General features: G+C 39.2%; 1 protein-coding gene across 1 annotated transcript in view; it reads left to right on the top strand.

The window, feature by feature from the left end:
* Positions 1-17,187, top strand: part of RTF1 (RTF1 homolog, Paf1/RNA polymerase II complex component) — a 194,326-nt gene that overhangs the window by 93,440 nt on the left and 83,699 nt on the right. Inside the window, exon 8 of the mRNA XM_033951754.1 lies at positions 8,381-8,558. Coding sequence (XP_033807645.1) covers positions 8,381-8,558 — 178 coding nt within the window. The remainder of the gene's footprint in view (positions 1-8,380; positions 8,559-17,187) is intronic.

Genomic DNA, 17,187 nt, shown 5'->3' with positions numbered 1-17,187 from the left:
TTCAGTTATTCTGAGTCCGAGTCAGAAGTAAGCCAGGTCTCTGTGAGGAAAAGGCAGTCCAGGTTTTCTTCTTCTATCCAGTTTTTTATGTGGTCTGTTTTGGGGCTTATGGCTCTGATGTTCACATATGCACGTATGAGAGTGGTGTAGTCTGTTGGTTTGTTGTGAGTTGTTTTCGGGTATATGAGTGAACCAATACCAAACCAATATCACTCACTTATTATAATAATCTTCTTTCACTGTTTGCTTCTTAATTCATATCAATTCTTCCCGAATTTATTCTGTTGTTCTAATAATTCATCTTAATGTGACCTCAGCGGCTACACCTGGGTTTCATATTTCATGTAAAACCCAAGTTATACCATAGCCAGCCTCCTCATCGGCCACCTTTAATCTTAATCAGTATATTTTGAATCTTCCTTCATTTAATTCATTCAAATAATTTATCGTATAAAAACTTTAAATAACTTATCTTAAAGGAGACATGAGTTGCCATTCCAGCCACAACCAATCTAGAAGATTTTCCATGAGCTCCGGCAGGATCCAGTACATACCTTGACGCAAAATATAGGATTGATGATACCTATAAAAATTTGGAAAATTTACCCCACCCTCCGCAATTGGCTTTTGTAGAGATACTAAAGCAATTCTTGCTGCTTTGCCTAGCCAAATAAATTTTGTTAAAATGCTATTTAATTTATTGTAAAATGACCCCAGAAAAAAAACTGGCAACATACCCATTTGGTAACAAACCACAGGCAAGATCATCATTTTGACTGTTTGGACTCTCCCCCATTAAGACAAATGTAAAGGATTCCATTGATCACACATTTTCGTGACCTTTAGCAATAAAGATTTTTCATTTACCTTCAACGACTCTTCCAAAGTTTTATGAATACAAATGCCTAAATATTTGATACCCTCTTTCTTCCATAGAAAGGGGAATGAATCAAATAAACCTTTTTGACAATGAACATTAACGAAAGAATCTCTGATTTGCTCCAATTTATTTTATAACCTGAAAATTTCCCAAATTTATTAATCAAATCCAATAAATGTGGAATGGTAGTTTCAGGATTTCTCAAATGAAGCAGAATATCATCTGCATACGCAGACTTTATATTCCCAACCTGTATATGGAATACCTTGGATCTCCTTTGCTTGTTGAATAGTCAATAATAAGAGTTCCAGTACAATATTGAACAACAAAGGAGATAATGGACATCCTTGTCTAACTCTCCTCTCCAGACTAAAGCGTTTTGAAAAATTATTATTAATATATAATTTGGCAAAAGGGGAACTGTACAAGGTTTGAATCATTTGTATAAATCTAGAACCAATACCAAACCAATCCATTGCTTGATACCTAAAGGTCTATTCCACACGATCAAAGACCTCTGCATCCAAGAATACAGAGAAGGCCGGTTCTTCCATGGCTTTTGTTAAATTTAACATATGAAAAGCCAATCTGGTGTTATTTGAAGAATGTCTTTGAGCAACAAACCCCGTTTGGTGCATACCCACGATATAAGGGAGAGCCTTGGCCAGTCTCAAAGCCAACAATTTAGCCAATAATTTTGCATCTACATTTATCAAAGAAATAGGCCTGTAATTTGAAACCAATGTGGGATCTTTATTTGGGGAGAGTGTGGCACAGTGGTTAAAGCTACAGCCTCAGCACCCTGGGGTTGTGGGTTCAAACACACGCTGCTCCTTGTTATCCTGAGCAAGTCACTTAATCCCCCCATTGCCCCAGGTACGTTAGATAGATTGTGAGCCCACCGGGACAGACAGGGAAAAATGCTTGAGTACCTGAATAAATGCATGTAAACCGTTCTGAGCTTCCCTGGCGGTATAGAAATAAATGGTGAGCTTTGGCAAGACAATTGTTAATGATTCTGCCATAGTACCTGCAATGCAACCTTTAATTAGTTGAGCCTGATATAATTTTAATAGATGAGGTAATAGAATATTTTGAAATGACTTGTAAAACTCTACAGTGAAACCATCCCCACCTGGAGCGGATCCAACTCTAAGGGACTTCAACGCTGTTTGCAGTTCTTTCAGTGAAATTGGCATTTCAAGAGTTCTCTTTATATGCTCGGGAATTTTTGGTCCCTTAATTAGTTTTAAAAACTCTAATCCATCCAGTTCTTTATTCGGATAAAGCTCAGAAGAATATAAAGCTTTATAATACTTCAAAAACTGTTTTAAAATATTTCCAATCTGGGATTGAGTTGTCCCATTTTCATCTGTAATAGCCACAATTTTTACTTTTCTTTTTTTGGTTTTAAATAATTAGCTAGTATTCTTCCCGCTTTATTAAAATTTCCATAATACAGAGCCTGCTGAAAAAACAATTGTTTTCTAGCCAATTGAGAGGAAATCTCATTATATTCGTACTTAACTTTTAATAGGGCCTGCAAAATATTTTGTTCCATTTTGAGGCTAACTTTAACTCCAAATCTTTAATCTTTTGTTCCAGATTTAAAAAATCTAATTTAAGTTTTTTCCTTGTATGAGCTGAAAAAGAGATAATTTGCCCTCTCATGGTAGCTTTAAATGCATCCCATAATGTTTCTAAAGAGATTTCCTCCAAGGCATTTATTTGAAAATATTCATTTTCAATTTAAATTCTTCATAGTTTGCATCCGTAAGCAGAGTATTATTGAATTTCCAAACAGGTCTACTATAATCTTGTTCAGCCATTTTAAAGTCAATCCATACTCCCCATGATGAGACAAGATAATTGGATCAATGACGGCTCTAGTGACCTCCTGAACTAATTTATTGGAAACAAAAATATAATCAATGCATGAAAACGATTTATGAACATGGGGGCAAAAAGAAAATTCCCAAGCATTAAAATGAATAATCCTCCATATGTCTTTTAACCTGCAGGATTGTATCAAATTGTCTAACCCTAATGATTTTAGGGCTCCTTTTATCAAGCCGCGCTAGCAGGATTAACGTGTGTGAGTTTCATCACGCGCTAACCTCCGCGCTGGCCAAAAAACTACCGCCTGCTCAAGGGAGGTGCTAGCGGCTAGCGCAGCCGGCGGTTTAACACGCGCTATTACACACGTTAAACCGTTAGCGCGGCTTGATAAAAGGAGCCCTTAATATCTTACTAGGTTTTTTTATCCATCACTGAATCCATGACAGCATTAAAATCCCCAGCCACCACCAAATTAGAAGCGGCCAGTGGTAGGATCAACTGTTGGAGAGTTTTAGAAAATTCCATTGGTTTGAATTAGGAGCATATACATTAAATAATGCCAAAGTATCATTCCTGGAGCTCATGTTCACATGAATCCACCTCCCTGAAACATCCGCAGAAATTAAGTTGAACCCCAGCCTTTTTACCCACAGCAGGAGCATAAAAACAATGTTTCACCCACCCTCCCTCTAATTTTGCTGATTCAGTTGCGGAAAGATGCGTCTCCTGAATATAATAAATATCAGCATCCTGTGCCTTTAAAAAATTAAGGGTTTTCTTTCTTTTAATCGGATGATTAAGCCCATTAACATTCAAAGAAAAAAGCTTCAAATTAATTATATATTTCAATAAACTGATACCTTAGCAGAAATTTCCAAAATTTCTCACATTTCAATATAACACATACAATACACGTCCAGTACCCCACATAAAGAAAACCCTCCCCCACCTTCCCCTTTACAAAATGCTTGCTTGGAAACACTCATGTGGATTTACAATCCAACACCCCCCCCCCAGGCGTCCTTATACAAAAAGTTTCCTTTTATAACTTATTTTATCATAAGGATCTTGCATACTGTATTCTTCTAAAAGTTATATACACCTTTAATCCAAGCCTGTATTAGGTGTAACCTTGAGAAGAACAAATTAATTATATACCTTAATAATGTTAATTACATATTTGATAAAAGAAAGAACCCCATCCCTAAGTCATCTTTTCATTAATATCTCTCTCTCTCCCTCCATCAACCAACCCTTCTTAATTACTAAATAACTTAATTAATCATATCAATCACCCTTATACCCCTTTTATTCATCTTTCAATTAAATATATAAATATTTTATAACTATCTCTGAATCTATTAAGATAAATAATGAATTGTTGTTTCCTAGAACCTAATGAACTAATTAACTAATATAATATATAATGACAATATGATCATCAAATATAGAATAAATATTAAGCACTTAAAAAAAACCCAAACTTTTAAAAATTAAAAAGGAATAAAGCAATAGGTGATATGTTACATTACATTAGTGATTTCTATTCCGCCATTACCTTGCGGTTCAAGGCAGATTACATCCAAACTAAAACAAGAATTATATTTCAACTTTGAAGTAATAGATTAAACGATGAGATAAAATTTTAAGGGAGAATTATGGGTTTTAGATAATGTTTGATAACTAGAAAAATTAGAGAGTACTAAGGGTTTATAGAGTGTTGGATGTTGGGTTAGGATTGTTGTGCTGGATAGGTTTAACATGTTTTTTGAAGAGTATGGTTTTAATTTCTTTCTTGAAGGTTTTGTAATCTGTGGATGAAGATAACAGAATCATCCAATTGTTATTTAAAATAAAACTTAGCATCCACATATTGTAGGACCCAATATGACAGACCAAGCATCTATTTATTGTCCATCACCTATTAAGTCTGTGGGAATGGACTACATCCAACCAAATTTGTCTTAAAGGAATCTATGTTGAACATATGTCTAAAATCCATAAGAAATCAGCAATTCATACTGAACTTATCTAAGACGTGGGGAATAACATAATAAATCCACTCTATTATTCTATGATTTAGAACAAGTCAATATCTATTTTACTAGTAAATCCATGCAATTGAATTAAAATTCATTCCTGTTAGAACTCCAGATTTTACAAGTTAATCCAATTGTTTCTTGAATTTATGTATTTTAAAGTATTTCCTTGTGGCTGCCGAAATCCACCTAATCATGGTAGCATAACAATTCTCCTTCATGTCTTCAAACAATTGTGAAACAGAAGAGTTTACTTTATATAAACCATTGAACTTTATTCAAGTATTCCAGTCTTCAACAAGACAAGAGCAACACTTTCCTTCAATTGAAAGACTTTGATAACTTAGAACCTTAGTCATTCATAACCTATTATAGTTGTTATTCAGTTTTTTGTTTGGGGTTTTTTCCCTTTTCTTTCTCAACTCTCCTCTTTTTCTTCTTTCTCTTTCTTCTTTACTTCTTCCCTTTTCCATTCCTTTTTCTCTCTTCCCTCTCCCTCTCACTTTCTTTCTATCCTTCCTTTTCCTCTTCTTTGTCAGCATTCCAATCAAAAGTCATTAAAATATTTTTTCATTGCATACTTGTCCATGTGACATTTTCAAGACCTATATAGACATAGGTTCTTTCTGTTGCTCCAAAACCTCCACCAGCCTTGCTGGATCTTCAAATTGGGTTGTTTTATTAGCAAGTGTGACCCGTATCACAGCTGGGTACAAGAGGTCATATTTAGCCCCCAGTTCCCTAAGCTTTGGTCGAAGTTGAAGAAATTGTTTGCGCTTATTAGCTGTATTTTTTTTTTTTTTTTTTTTTTTTTTGCAAAATCAGGGACAATATGTAGTTTTGAATCCTTGTATGTTATTTCCCTTGTAACTTTAGCTAGGCTCAATATTTCAATTGCCTGCTGAAAATGCAACACTCTAAATATTAAAGGACGCTGGTTTCCCTTTCCAGTTGATTTTGCAGGAATTCTGTGGGCCTGTTCGATTTCTAGAGGAAATTTAGGGCTTTAAGGTACCAGTTTTGGAACTAAACCTTCTAGAAAAGCCACCGTATTTTTCCCCTCCATCCCCTCTGGTAGCCCCAGAATTCTCAAATTATTTCATCTGGACCTATTTTACAGATCTTCAATCTGTGTCACAAGACTTTGTACTGTATTATGATCTTTCTGACATTGCTTTAATGTTACTTCCATTTTTTCTACCCTTGTCTCAAGCTGTGCAGTTTTCCAAAAAATCATCTCTTGGAAGTGGAACCCTAGAAGGAGTCGGTGGATCTGTCTTCAGCCTCTTTGCATTGCCACTAATACTTGCTGCATCCATTTTAGCTTGACAAGATGTAGTTGCTTTCCCACTCTTGCCATTAACTTCCATTTTGTTTTATTTTTTCCTTTCCTTTCTCCTTCACTCTCAGTGAATTTTTAGAAAATGTAGATCAGTAAAAAAAAATACTCTGTTTCTGTTTGACATTCGAAACTGACAGCTAACTCTGTCTTTCCAAATCTTGTCAAGATGTCAGAATAACTTATTTCCCTCTCAAAAGATGCACAAACTGATCTAATTATGGCACTCTTCAACGGTTCACTTCAACAGTTCCTTAGACCAGTGGTTCCCAACCCTGTCCTGGAGGACCACCAGGCCAATTGGGTTTTCAGGCTAGCCCTAATGAATATGCATGGAGCAGATTTGCATGCCTATCACTTCCATTATATGCAAATCTCTCTCATGCATATTCATTAAGGCTAGCCTGAAAATCCGATTGGCTTGGTGGTCCTCCAGGACAGGGTTGGGAACCACTGCCTTAGACATTCTGTTAGTAATCAAAGCTGACAGTAAACTCTGCCTAAATCTCAAGCTTATCCAGCATGCAGAATAAAACCCAAGATATAGTTGTATATTTATTTGTCCGTATCTTTTCTTTGCTTTGATCACCTTTTTTCCCCCACTCCTCTTTACCCCTCAGGAGATGCGCTTCACTTTACCAATCGCAGCACACTTCCGTTATTTCTTCAACGGAACTTTAAGCAGGTAAATTCAAATTTCCTAGTTTAACTTCAATTTCAAAAACTGCCAGGATCTTATTTGTACTTTCCCAATATCCTTCTGACTACTGACTTCTGAAACGGTTTACGGCTTTGTTTGTTTGGTTTGTTTCTTCTTTTCCTCCGCGACTCCCTGTTATAAGTGGCAGTTATTTTCCTTATTTATAGCACTTATTTACTTCGCCATAATATTTATCTATCTCTGATTAGAGAATCGCATTATTAGACCAACCGTTATTCTTGGCAGCCGCTGATAAAATCTCCTCATATTTTTTCCCCCGCTCACCGAACAAGTGTCAAAGGGAATTTTTTTTTTTAAATTCCTCCATCTTCTCTTCACTTTTCCTTTAATCCACTCTTGTTTCCACCATAAAAAAAGGGAACCGCTACACTTTTACCAGAAAAAGACATCCGAAGTAGAGGGGAGAAACGATTATGCGTCCGATATGTTTTGCTGCCAAGCCACGCCTCCACAAAACACAGCCCTAAGACTTATGTATTCGCTGAAAAAATACGACCACATCACAGAGGCATACCATGACTCACACTGGCTCCCAATACAAGCCAGAATACAATTCAAATTCCAATGCCTACTATTCAAAGCTATAAACGGAGACAGCTCAACCTATTGGAACAATCTACTACTTCAATCCACCTCAACCAGACACAGGAGAACTCACACACTATTCACATACCCGCCTACCAAAAATGTCAAACGAAGAAAACTATATGACAACCTACTGGTCACCAGAGCAGTGAAACTGGACAGACAACTCACCAATCTGCTGACTTTGACCACAGACTACGAAACCTTCAAGAAATAAACAAAAACCCTACTCTTCAAAAAATACATAAAACCAGTATAACACAACCAGACATGTCCCAAGCTCCACTTACAATACTACCCACTCCTTAGCAAATTAGAAAATGTTCACACTTTTCCTTATGTACTTCTTAATATCATAACAGTTCTTGTGTAATCTGCCTTGAACCGCAAGGTAATGGTGGAATAGAAATCACTAATGTAATGTAATGTTATCGCTTTGGAATGCTGTTCCCTCAGATCTAAGAGAAGAACCATCACTGTATCGATTCAAATCTAAATTAAAAGCTTTTTTATTCAGAGATGCATTTAATGTTTGAGCGTCCTTTTCAGGACATCGTATTACTAGCAACTTTTAGCCTTTTTAGCAGTACTATGGATACTAATGTTCCCCTTCCTTTTGTTCTTCCTGTTTAAGTTACTTTCCTATTTTTACATTGATAATGGCGGAATAGAAATACCTAATGTAATGTAGTTCTTCCCTTTTTTATCCTATTGTATCTGTAAGTCTCTAGTCTTAATTGTGAGTCTTTAAGGGATGGTCTTTGTAAAAAACAAAAACTAAACTTATTGGTTTTTATTGTACACCGCATTGAAACTTTGTCTAGGCAATTAATCAAATTTTTAATAAAACTTGGAAACTTCTCTTGTTTGAAGAACAGTTGCATTTGGTAAGACAGGTTAAAAGAAAGAAAAACTCTTTTTTGGGTTTCTAATTGTATTGATTGTCTTATTTTTTTTGCTTCCTCTTCCCAACCTAGGAAAGAAGAAATACCACCTAAATCTCAACCAGTTTCTTTACCTGAGGAACTAAACAGAGTGCGGTTATCACGGCATAAGCTGGAACGTTGGTGTCATATGCCCTTCTTTGCTAAAACTGTAGCAGGCTGTTTTGTGAGGATAGGTATTGGAAACCACAACAGCAAGCCAGTGTATAGGGTAGGTATTTCTGCTAGCAGTGGTAGTAGCTGTTGCTGAAGCTTAATGCCAGTTGTGTCACTTATAAAGAGTCCCTTATTGTCAACTGAAAGAATACAGCCGAGCTGTTTTTCTTTCCAGGAAATCAATTGTGATAACTTTTATCCTGTCAAAAATGCCAAATGTGCTATAGATAAGGTTTGCTCATGCCTCATCTATCAGTAGCAGTTTGTGGGACTTTAAAGTACTCTCAACAAAAATTAATTAATTAATTAATTAATTCAGAATTTCTCCATCAGAACTATTAAACCTTACTTTTCCAATCAAGTGCTCTAAATAAACAGAAACATATAGCAAATATCACAGGATTTATAAAATGTGAAAAAGCTAAATACTGCTCAACAATTATCAAATTCTGTCTCAAAACTTTTACTTCTAATAAAATGTTAATAAATACTATCAGACTAACAACTACTACCACATTCTAGTAGGCCAAAACATTAAAAAGGCACCCTTTACAATTTTTTTGGGAAAATAAGGTAATTATTGAGTTTTGTTCAAACAGTAGGCAGTTATGTGATATAGGTGTGGTAACATGCAAAAAGGTTCTTCTGCTTTGTCTCTATTTGCCTCATCTCAGAATGTGAAGGAGTTTGTGAGAAGACTTCACAGTTTTAAGAAATCTAATTGGGACATTTTGATATAAGCATTTTCTTAAATGTTCAAGGTCTCTATATTTTTAATGCATTATATAAGTCAATAAGATTTTTAGTTGGGTTAGGATGGCCATTGTAGTGGGAGTTTTCAGTTGTTAAACTTGTAGATAGCTGGGTGACTGGTAACTGAGAGGATTCCTTTGTCACTTGCCTACCTGGTGTGAAGGTCGCAGACCTCACATGTCATCTAGATAAGATTTTAGACAGTGCTGGGGAGGAGCCTGCTGTCTTGGTACTTGTAGGTACCAATGATATAAGAAACTGGGGAGATTTCTGGAATCCAAATTTAGGGTCTTGGGTAGGAATCTAAAATCCAGAACTTCCAGAGTAGCATTTTCAGAAGAACTCCCTGTTCGTGTGCAGGACCCAATAGACAAGGAAAATTCTGGAGCCTCAATGCATGGATGAGGTGATGGTGCAGGGAGGAGGATTTTAGATATGTTAGCCACCATGAGAACGGGTTACTGGGCTCGATGGACCATTGGTCTGATCTATTAAGGCTATTCTTATTCTGGGGAAGGGGGAGCCTATTCTGCAACAATGGACGCCATCTTAACCAAGGTAGAACCATACAGCTAGCACAGGGCAGAAGCGCAAGAAGATTGCTTCTGCCCTGGTTCTCTGCTGGACCACCAGGAATTTGAAAGGTATGCTGGGGAGGCAGGAGAGAGGTCAGAGTTTTTAGAGTCAGCCAGGACAGGAGGTGGGAGGGATCCCTCCTGCCCCAACCTATCACAGGAACTTGCAGCAGCCATTCAGCTAGCAGCTCTGCATGGGACAAGAGCATAAGAAGATCACTCCTGTCCCAGTTCACTGCTGGACAACCAGGAGTTTGCAAGGTACGCCGGGGAGGCAGGAGGGAAGTGAAAGTTTTTAGAGTCGGCTGGAACAGGAGTCGGGAGGGATGCTTCCTGTTCCAGCCCACCGCTGGTCCACCAGGTCTTATGGCAGGCCCAGCGGAAGTCTGCAACAGGTCCACGAAGGAGGTGGGTGCGTACTGACCCGAGTATAAACAGAGATCCCCATTTTTGGTCCATTTTTTTTAACCCCAAAATCTTTATTTATATTTGAGTATATACAGTATTTCCTCAAAACCTGCGTCAGATACCAAGGCTGTACTACTTGATGTATAATTGTCAACTTAAATTCATCATGTATTCAATGCTGCTGGGACTTAATGATCTGACATGTTTCGTCGGATCTGGGGGATCCTTGATAAAGCAAATTTTTTATGAAACATGTCGGATCATTAAGAACATAAGAACATAAGCAGTGCCTCTGCTGGGTCAGACCAGAGGTCCATCATGCCCAGCAGTCCACTCACGCAGCAGCCCATCAGGTCCAGGACCTGTATAGTAATACTCTATCTATACCCTACTACCCTTCTATCCTGCTCCTGATTGGTGAGGCCCGACTTTAGTGCAGGAAGAGGTGGTTGGAGCATACCGCGAGTGATTTCCTTCACTCGCTGGCACTCCGGCTGCTCTCTCCTGCTTCTCCAGCAGCGTTGAATACATGATGAATTTAAGTTGAGTATGAAATTCATCATAAGATAAAATTATAACTATTTATAAAACTTTAAAAAATAGCACATTAATGTTAAGAAATTTGAAACGAATTTAAATATATAAAATGAATTAAGGCCAATGAGGAGAATTATACACCAATATTCCTGCCAGATATAAATTAGTATCTATGGTGGAGGAGGTGTGACTGAGGCCTTGTTCTTTAAATACATCATTATTATAAGCCTTAAAGACAAATACAAAGTTGGCATCAGTTTGAATGGTAGTGGGTGTTCAGGTATATTGTTAAGTGAAGTCTCTAGTCTAGCCCGAACATTGAATTAAATGTGATAAATAGTGAGCCATTTTCAGTGGAACTACACAATGAGATATTTTTTAATTGATGGCATTTTTTCCACCATGTTGAATTATCTGCTGCCAATATACAAGTATTTAAACCAACAAGAGTGAAAGAGGAATTTTTGATTTTTTTGTATTATAAGTCCTTCTTCCACTGCAAAAGAGACATGTGTCTCTTTTGCAGTGGATTATTCTCCTTTACCTGTGAGTTTTGCAGAAGGAATCATCTGCAACTTTTCAGTTTTTCCTCCTTGTGTCAGTGAGCAGTCTCACTTTTTCCTTGTGCAAGTGAGTTGAGAAGGTGTCGTCTTTGTTGTACAAGTGATTTATTATTTCGGGTTTTAATCCAATGTTTGATGCTTTCCAGTGCTCCAGAGTTCCCAAGATTTCTGGGACAGCTTTGCCTGGGAGAAGATAGTCTCTGGATCAGAGGACTGTAGCTGGGGGGGGCAACCCTTTCACAGGGAACATACCTAGTCGGCTTGCATTATCCCTTAGGACAGCTCGGGGTGCATTCCTCTGGGAACTTGGCTTGCTCCTGATTTATCAGGCACTTGAGCGCAGGCTGAGTTGCATTGTGTCAGTCCAGAGGGCTATAGTGGATGCCAGCTGCGTCCACCCCCCCAAAAAAAAAAAAAATGCATGGGGAGCTAATGGGGTTAAGGATTTCAGGCTCTCAGAGTCTGTCTAAAAGACATTTCAAAGAGAGAATCAGCTGAAGGATCCTATAGGCTTATCAGAAGCAGAAATCTTCTCCATTGTCTAACTGCAGTGTGAGTTGATGTAGGCCCAACACCAGGCAGTTCTGTGAGTGCAGTCTATTAACTCTCTATGGGAGACTTCTGGGTGTTTCAAGAACTGGACTTTGAGGGTCTCTGGGGCTTTCTATAGGGTCCCCTCCTCCAAAAATCCCTTTTCTGAGTTTTTTTAAAGTTTTATATAGCTCTTTTGGGCTGGTTTTCTAGCACCAAAAACACTGCCATTGTGACCATCTTTTATCCTTTTTATTTTAAAAACCTCTGTCTGCCTCAAGACACCTAGATTTTGATGATGATCAATTTCTTTGGACTTCCTAGACCTTTTCTACCCCTGTATCATGCCAGTTTTGTACTGAATGGAACTGAGAAGCGTCCATGCACCACGGAGCACATAAGAGGTGTAGGAGTGCTGGCCTTAGCCTCCTATGGTTCTTCCAGTTATTGTTTCACTGGGCAGAATCCCTCCTACAAGCCATTTTGGCGGCACATGTAATGGGAGTGGACAGTGTGCAAGCAGACTATCTCAGTCACCAGAATCTGGATCTGTGAAAGTAGACCTTATCCCAGAGCACTCTCAACAAAATTGTATGAGTGCGCAGTTCTGAGGAAGAAAAGTTACTTTGAGGAGTCATAGGTACCCTCTGTGATATAAAAAGCTGACTATGGCACAGCCTATGCTAAGGCTTGGGAGACCTTTTAGCGCTGGTGTACAGCCCTTTCAGGGCTCCAATTTCCATGGTTCTATCATTTCTTCAGGACGATCTCAAAACAAGGCCTAGCAGTTGGCACCATCAAGGTACAGATAGCGAGTCTTTCCTGCTTTCAGGCAGGTATGGAGAAAAGTTCTTTGGCTTCCCATCCAGATATGTCCAGGTTTCAGAAGGGAGCGTTGTAATTGCATCCTTCTATGCGACAACTGTTTCCAACATAGAATCTTCACATTGTGCTATGGGGCCCTCCGTAAAGCCTCATATGAGCTCTTGCAGGAGGTATCACTGAGGGATTTGACCATCAGGATGTTTTTCCTAGTAGCTATCACCTCAGCAAGCAGGGTTTCAGAACTCCAGGCTCGGTCATTTATGGAGGCGGGGGTGCCTCTACACACAGGTCCTTTTCTGCCAAATGTGTTGTTGGCATTCCATGTCAATCAAAAGACCCACATGCCTGTGTTTCAGGCATAAAGGAAAAGGACAAAGCTTTGGCGTTATTGGATGAGAGGAGAGTTCTCCATTATCTACAGGTGATGAATAATTTTCGTCTTCGTCTTACCAATCATCTTTTTGGCTCACCAGTCCTGGCAGACTGAAAAAGCCAGCATCCAAGGCTTCTGTTTCCAGATGGATTCACATGGCTAGTTCATCTGTGTACATTTGCTGTGGTAATCAGCCACCAATCTCTTTGAAGGCACATTCCACCAAAAGTGTAGCTTCCTCTAGGGCAAAATCCCAGGCAGTCCCATCTAAGGAGATTTGTAGGGCAGCTGCGTGGGCAACTCTCCATACTTTTACAAAGTTTTACAGAGTGGACGTAGAAGTGCATATGGACACTGCATTTGGGTCCTTGATGCTAGCAGCAGGTTCATATGCCCCGCCCTAGGCAGAGGATGGCTTTGGTACATCCCACTAGTCAATACTCATATCACTTTTGCATTGCAAGGGAAGATTAGGTACTTGCCTCAATTTTCTTTTCAGTATAAAGAGACGTGAGTCTTGATACAAACCCTGTCAGATGTCAATAAAGCCTGCTTCTTGTCTCAGACATGTGCGTCTCCAAATGCTTGTCTTGGAGCAGCCAAAAGAGTATGAAGATAATTGTTTTTGGCTGTTATTCAAGTACAATAAATGCTGTGATAGCTCACTATTACAAAAGCCCGTGATAGAGTATGACTGCTGAATAATTCTTTGTGCTAGTTGGAGTCAATCTTCTTGTATTTCATGTAGTCTAATTCATTTTCCTTATTGCAGAGCAGAAAAGACCTCAGTTGGTCAGGGAGTTCCCCGTGCTTTCCTTATGCTTTTTCCTCTTTTATGTGCAATCAGCTGCTTTGGTACGAACCGAAGAGACGGGGCACTGCCCACTGGCATGAGACAGTGCTGAAAAGCTGTAGATGATTCCTTCTGCAAAACTTGTGGGTAAAGGAGAATAACCCACTGGTTAAGACGCGCATCTCTTTATACTGGAAAGAAGATTATTGAGGTAAGAACCTAATCTTCCCATTTTGGTTTAGCTGCTTCTGCAATGCAAGACTGTTATATACTTAAATTTTTTTTGCTTTTAATGTTCATGTCTGCCTTCAAACTAATCAGATCCTCCTACTATTAGATTATCTTCCATATAAATGAATAATATAATTTTTTTTTTTATCATTCTTTAAAATCTTTTTCTTGGACAAGGAAGCCTGGAAGGTGATGCGTTTGTTTTTGAATGCAAAAAATGATATTGAAAATAGGATTATGAGTTCTTAAGTGGAAGAAAGCAAAATGAAGTAGGACACGTGGATATTCAGGATTCTATATCTTTAATTCACCGTAGAAAAGTCAATCATAAAAGCTTCTCAATACAGCCATGTTTCGGCATGTCTGCCTTCATTAGGAGAAGAGACTAACCTTAATATCGAGATTAAATGTTATGAAAAAATGCACTTAAGTCAACAAAAACCAAAGAAGGGAGCACGTAGAGAACGCTGATCTCAGTTGACCCGCGTTCTCTACATGCTCTCTACTTTAGATTTGTTGACCTAAGTGCATTTTTTCATAACATTTCATCTTGATATTAAGGATAGTCACTTCTCCTGATGAAGGCAAACCCTACTGTATTGAGAAGCTTTTATGATTGACTTTTCTACGGTTAATTAAAGATATAGAATCCTGAATATCCACATGTCCTACTTTGCTTTGCTTTCTGCTATGTACTTCTTGGGACATTGTTTTTCCTTTTTCGTTTCCTGGGATTTTCTTAAGAGGAAGTACATTGTTTTGACAGTTGAAGGTGCCAGAAAGTAGAATTATCCCAGGACAAGCAAGTAGCATGTTCTCACATGTGGGTGACATCATTCCCGGATCCCTAATAAGGGCAGCTTTAAAAGGACATCACCACTTTTAGAACTTAAGAAAGTTTGTGAACTGCCCACACTGTGCATGCACGAGTGCCTTCCTGCCTGACGCAGGCTTGCAGCTCCTCAGTTCTTAGTTTTCTGCAGAACTAAGAAGTTGTGTGTCTGAACGTTGTTCAATTTTTTGCCATTTGCCTTCCCGCTCACACTTTTTTTTCTTAATTTATTTTTAAGTTTACTTCTTTTAAAAGAAAAGAAAAAGAGAAACATTTTTTCCTCAGGGGGCTTCCGCCGCTGAGACCTTAAGAACATAAGAACATAAGCAGTGCCTCCGCCGGGTCAGACCATAGGTCCATCCTGCCCGGCAGTCCGCTCCCGCGGCGGCCCAAACAGGTCACGACCTGTCTGCATCACCAGAAGGGGCTCCCTTGCCACCTTGGTTTCTCATTTAAGTCCTATCTTCCCATCGTAGTCCTAACCCTCCGGTCTTGCACATGCACGACCTGTTGGCTTTCTATACCTGTGTTACATCCCAGCACCTCTCTCAGTATCCCACGATCCCTTTATCCCTCAGGAATCCGTCCAATCCCTGTTTGAATCCCTGTACCGTACTCTTCCTGATCACTTCCTCCGGTAGCGCATTCCAAGTGTCCACGACCCTTTGGGTGAAAAAAAACTTTCTTGCATTTGTTTTGAACCTATCTCCCTTCAGTTTCTCCGAATGCCCCCTCGTACTTGTTGTCCCCTTCAGTCTGAAGAATCTGTCCCTATCCACCCTCTCTATGCCCCTCATGATCTTGAAGGTCTCTATCATATCTCCCCTGAGCTGACATGGTCTTTTTGACCTTTTTCCAGGCCACTAATGGGCTTTAAAAAAAAAGTATTGCAGGTGCCCAAGGCCTACCTCTCTTTCCGATAGTTGGTGCTTAAAAATCCCTTTGCCCAGAACACCCGGTGGAACTTGTGCCTAGTGTACTACCCTGTAAAAAGGTTCAATAATCAGCAAGAAAGATTGTTCGGGACAGGCATGAGCATCAATCAGAAATATTCATCGTCAAAGACATCACCATTGACACCGGCGTCAGGAGACATCGCTCCATCTGGTAAGCCAGTTCGGAGGCCGCCAACTTCCTAATCGGTGTCGTAGGTCACTTTGCATCAAGTTTCTTGATGCCAACCAAGCAGTGACGACCACCTTCTGGTGTGCATCCTTATCGAGGTCACCCTCTTCGGGGCAAGCCATGACACAGATAGTACTGTCAGATAAGCCAGAGGTACCAGTGCTTTCCTTTTGTACAGAAAGATCGTCTGATTATACATGTGTACAGTCGATGCGCTGTTCTGAAGAGATTTAGGTGATGCATGTAAACTGCTTACCCTAGTATCAACTCCCTCAGTACTGGTCTAACCTAAGTACATAGCTACCAGGTCCTACGGTACCACAGCTGATTTCTCCGAAGCGACATTGACATTCCACTCTCACCACTGGTCCAGTTCTTCATCAACAATCCAATAAGCATTGTTCCTTCTTGCATGCTTCGAAGAGAAATCATCGCTCTCTCACGTTCTTTGAAGTGAACAACAACTTCGCATCATACCTCTTTCGACTCATCGGACCGGTACCGGACTTGACGTAAACATCAATCTTCTCAACACATTTCTTCACCAAGGCCTTCATATCCCTCGAACTAATCTCCACTCAAGTGTCCACCAACGGTTAAATCTTCTACTGAAAGACTTTTTGTCACTAAATTTATTAGGTAGTTGGGGAAAGAGCTACCACTCGAGCTAAAAGTTGATTCTGTCTTAGATTATAATCAACCTCCTAAAAGAATTTCTCTGCAATTCCTCTTTCTCACTCCCTCAACCAATCGGAGCTCGACTCCAACTGCATTATCCCCATTCAGAACTCATAACCATATCTGGATTCTAAAGGTTATTCGAGAGGGATGCTCTCTTCATAAGAAATAGGAAATGCCCTTTACCATTATGGGGGACTCACAGAAACTTTGACTTTATATATAAACTAGTCTTATAGCCCGTTACATTAACGGGTGCTAGAATATATGTGTGTGTCTGTCTTTCTTTCTCTCTCTCTCTCCTTAGCCACTTTCTGTATTTCTGTCTTTCTTTTTTTCTTTTCTTTTTTTTCCTTGGCTGTCCACCACCACCCCTTGCCTGCTCCCCCTGTCCATTCTCCCTTCCTTTTACCTCTCCTGTGTCCACCACTACCCCTTCACTGCTCCCCTTATCCAGCAG

This window comes from Geotrypetes seraphini, chromosome 7 (assembly GCF_902459505.1).
Source record: "Geotrypetes seraphini chromosome 7, aGeoSer1.1, whole genome shotgun sequence".
In the NCBI taxonomy this organism is placed as follows: Eukaryota; Metazoa; Chordata; class Amphibia; order Gymnophiona; family Dermophiidae; genus Geotrypetes; species Geotrypetes seraphini.
This window is presented reverse-complemented; position numbering and strand designations above follow the sequence as displayed.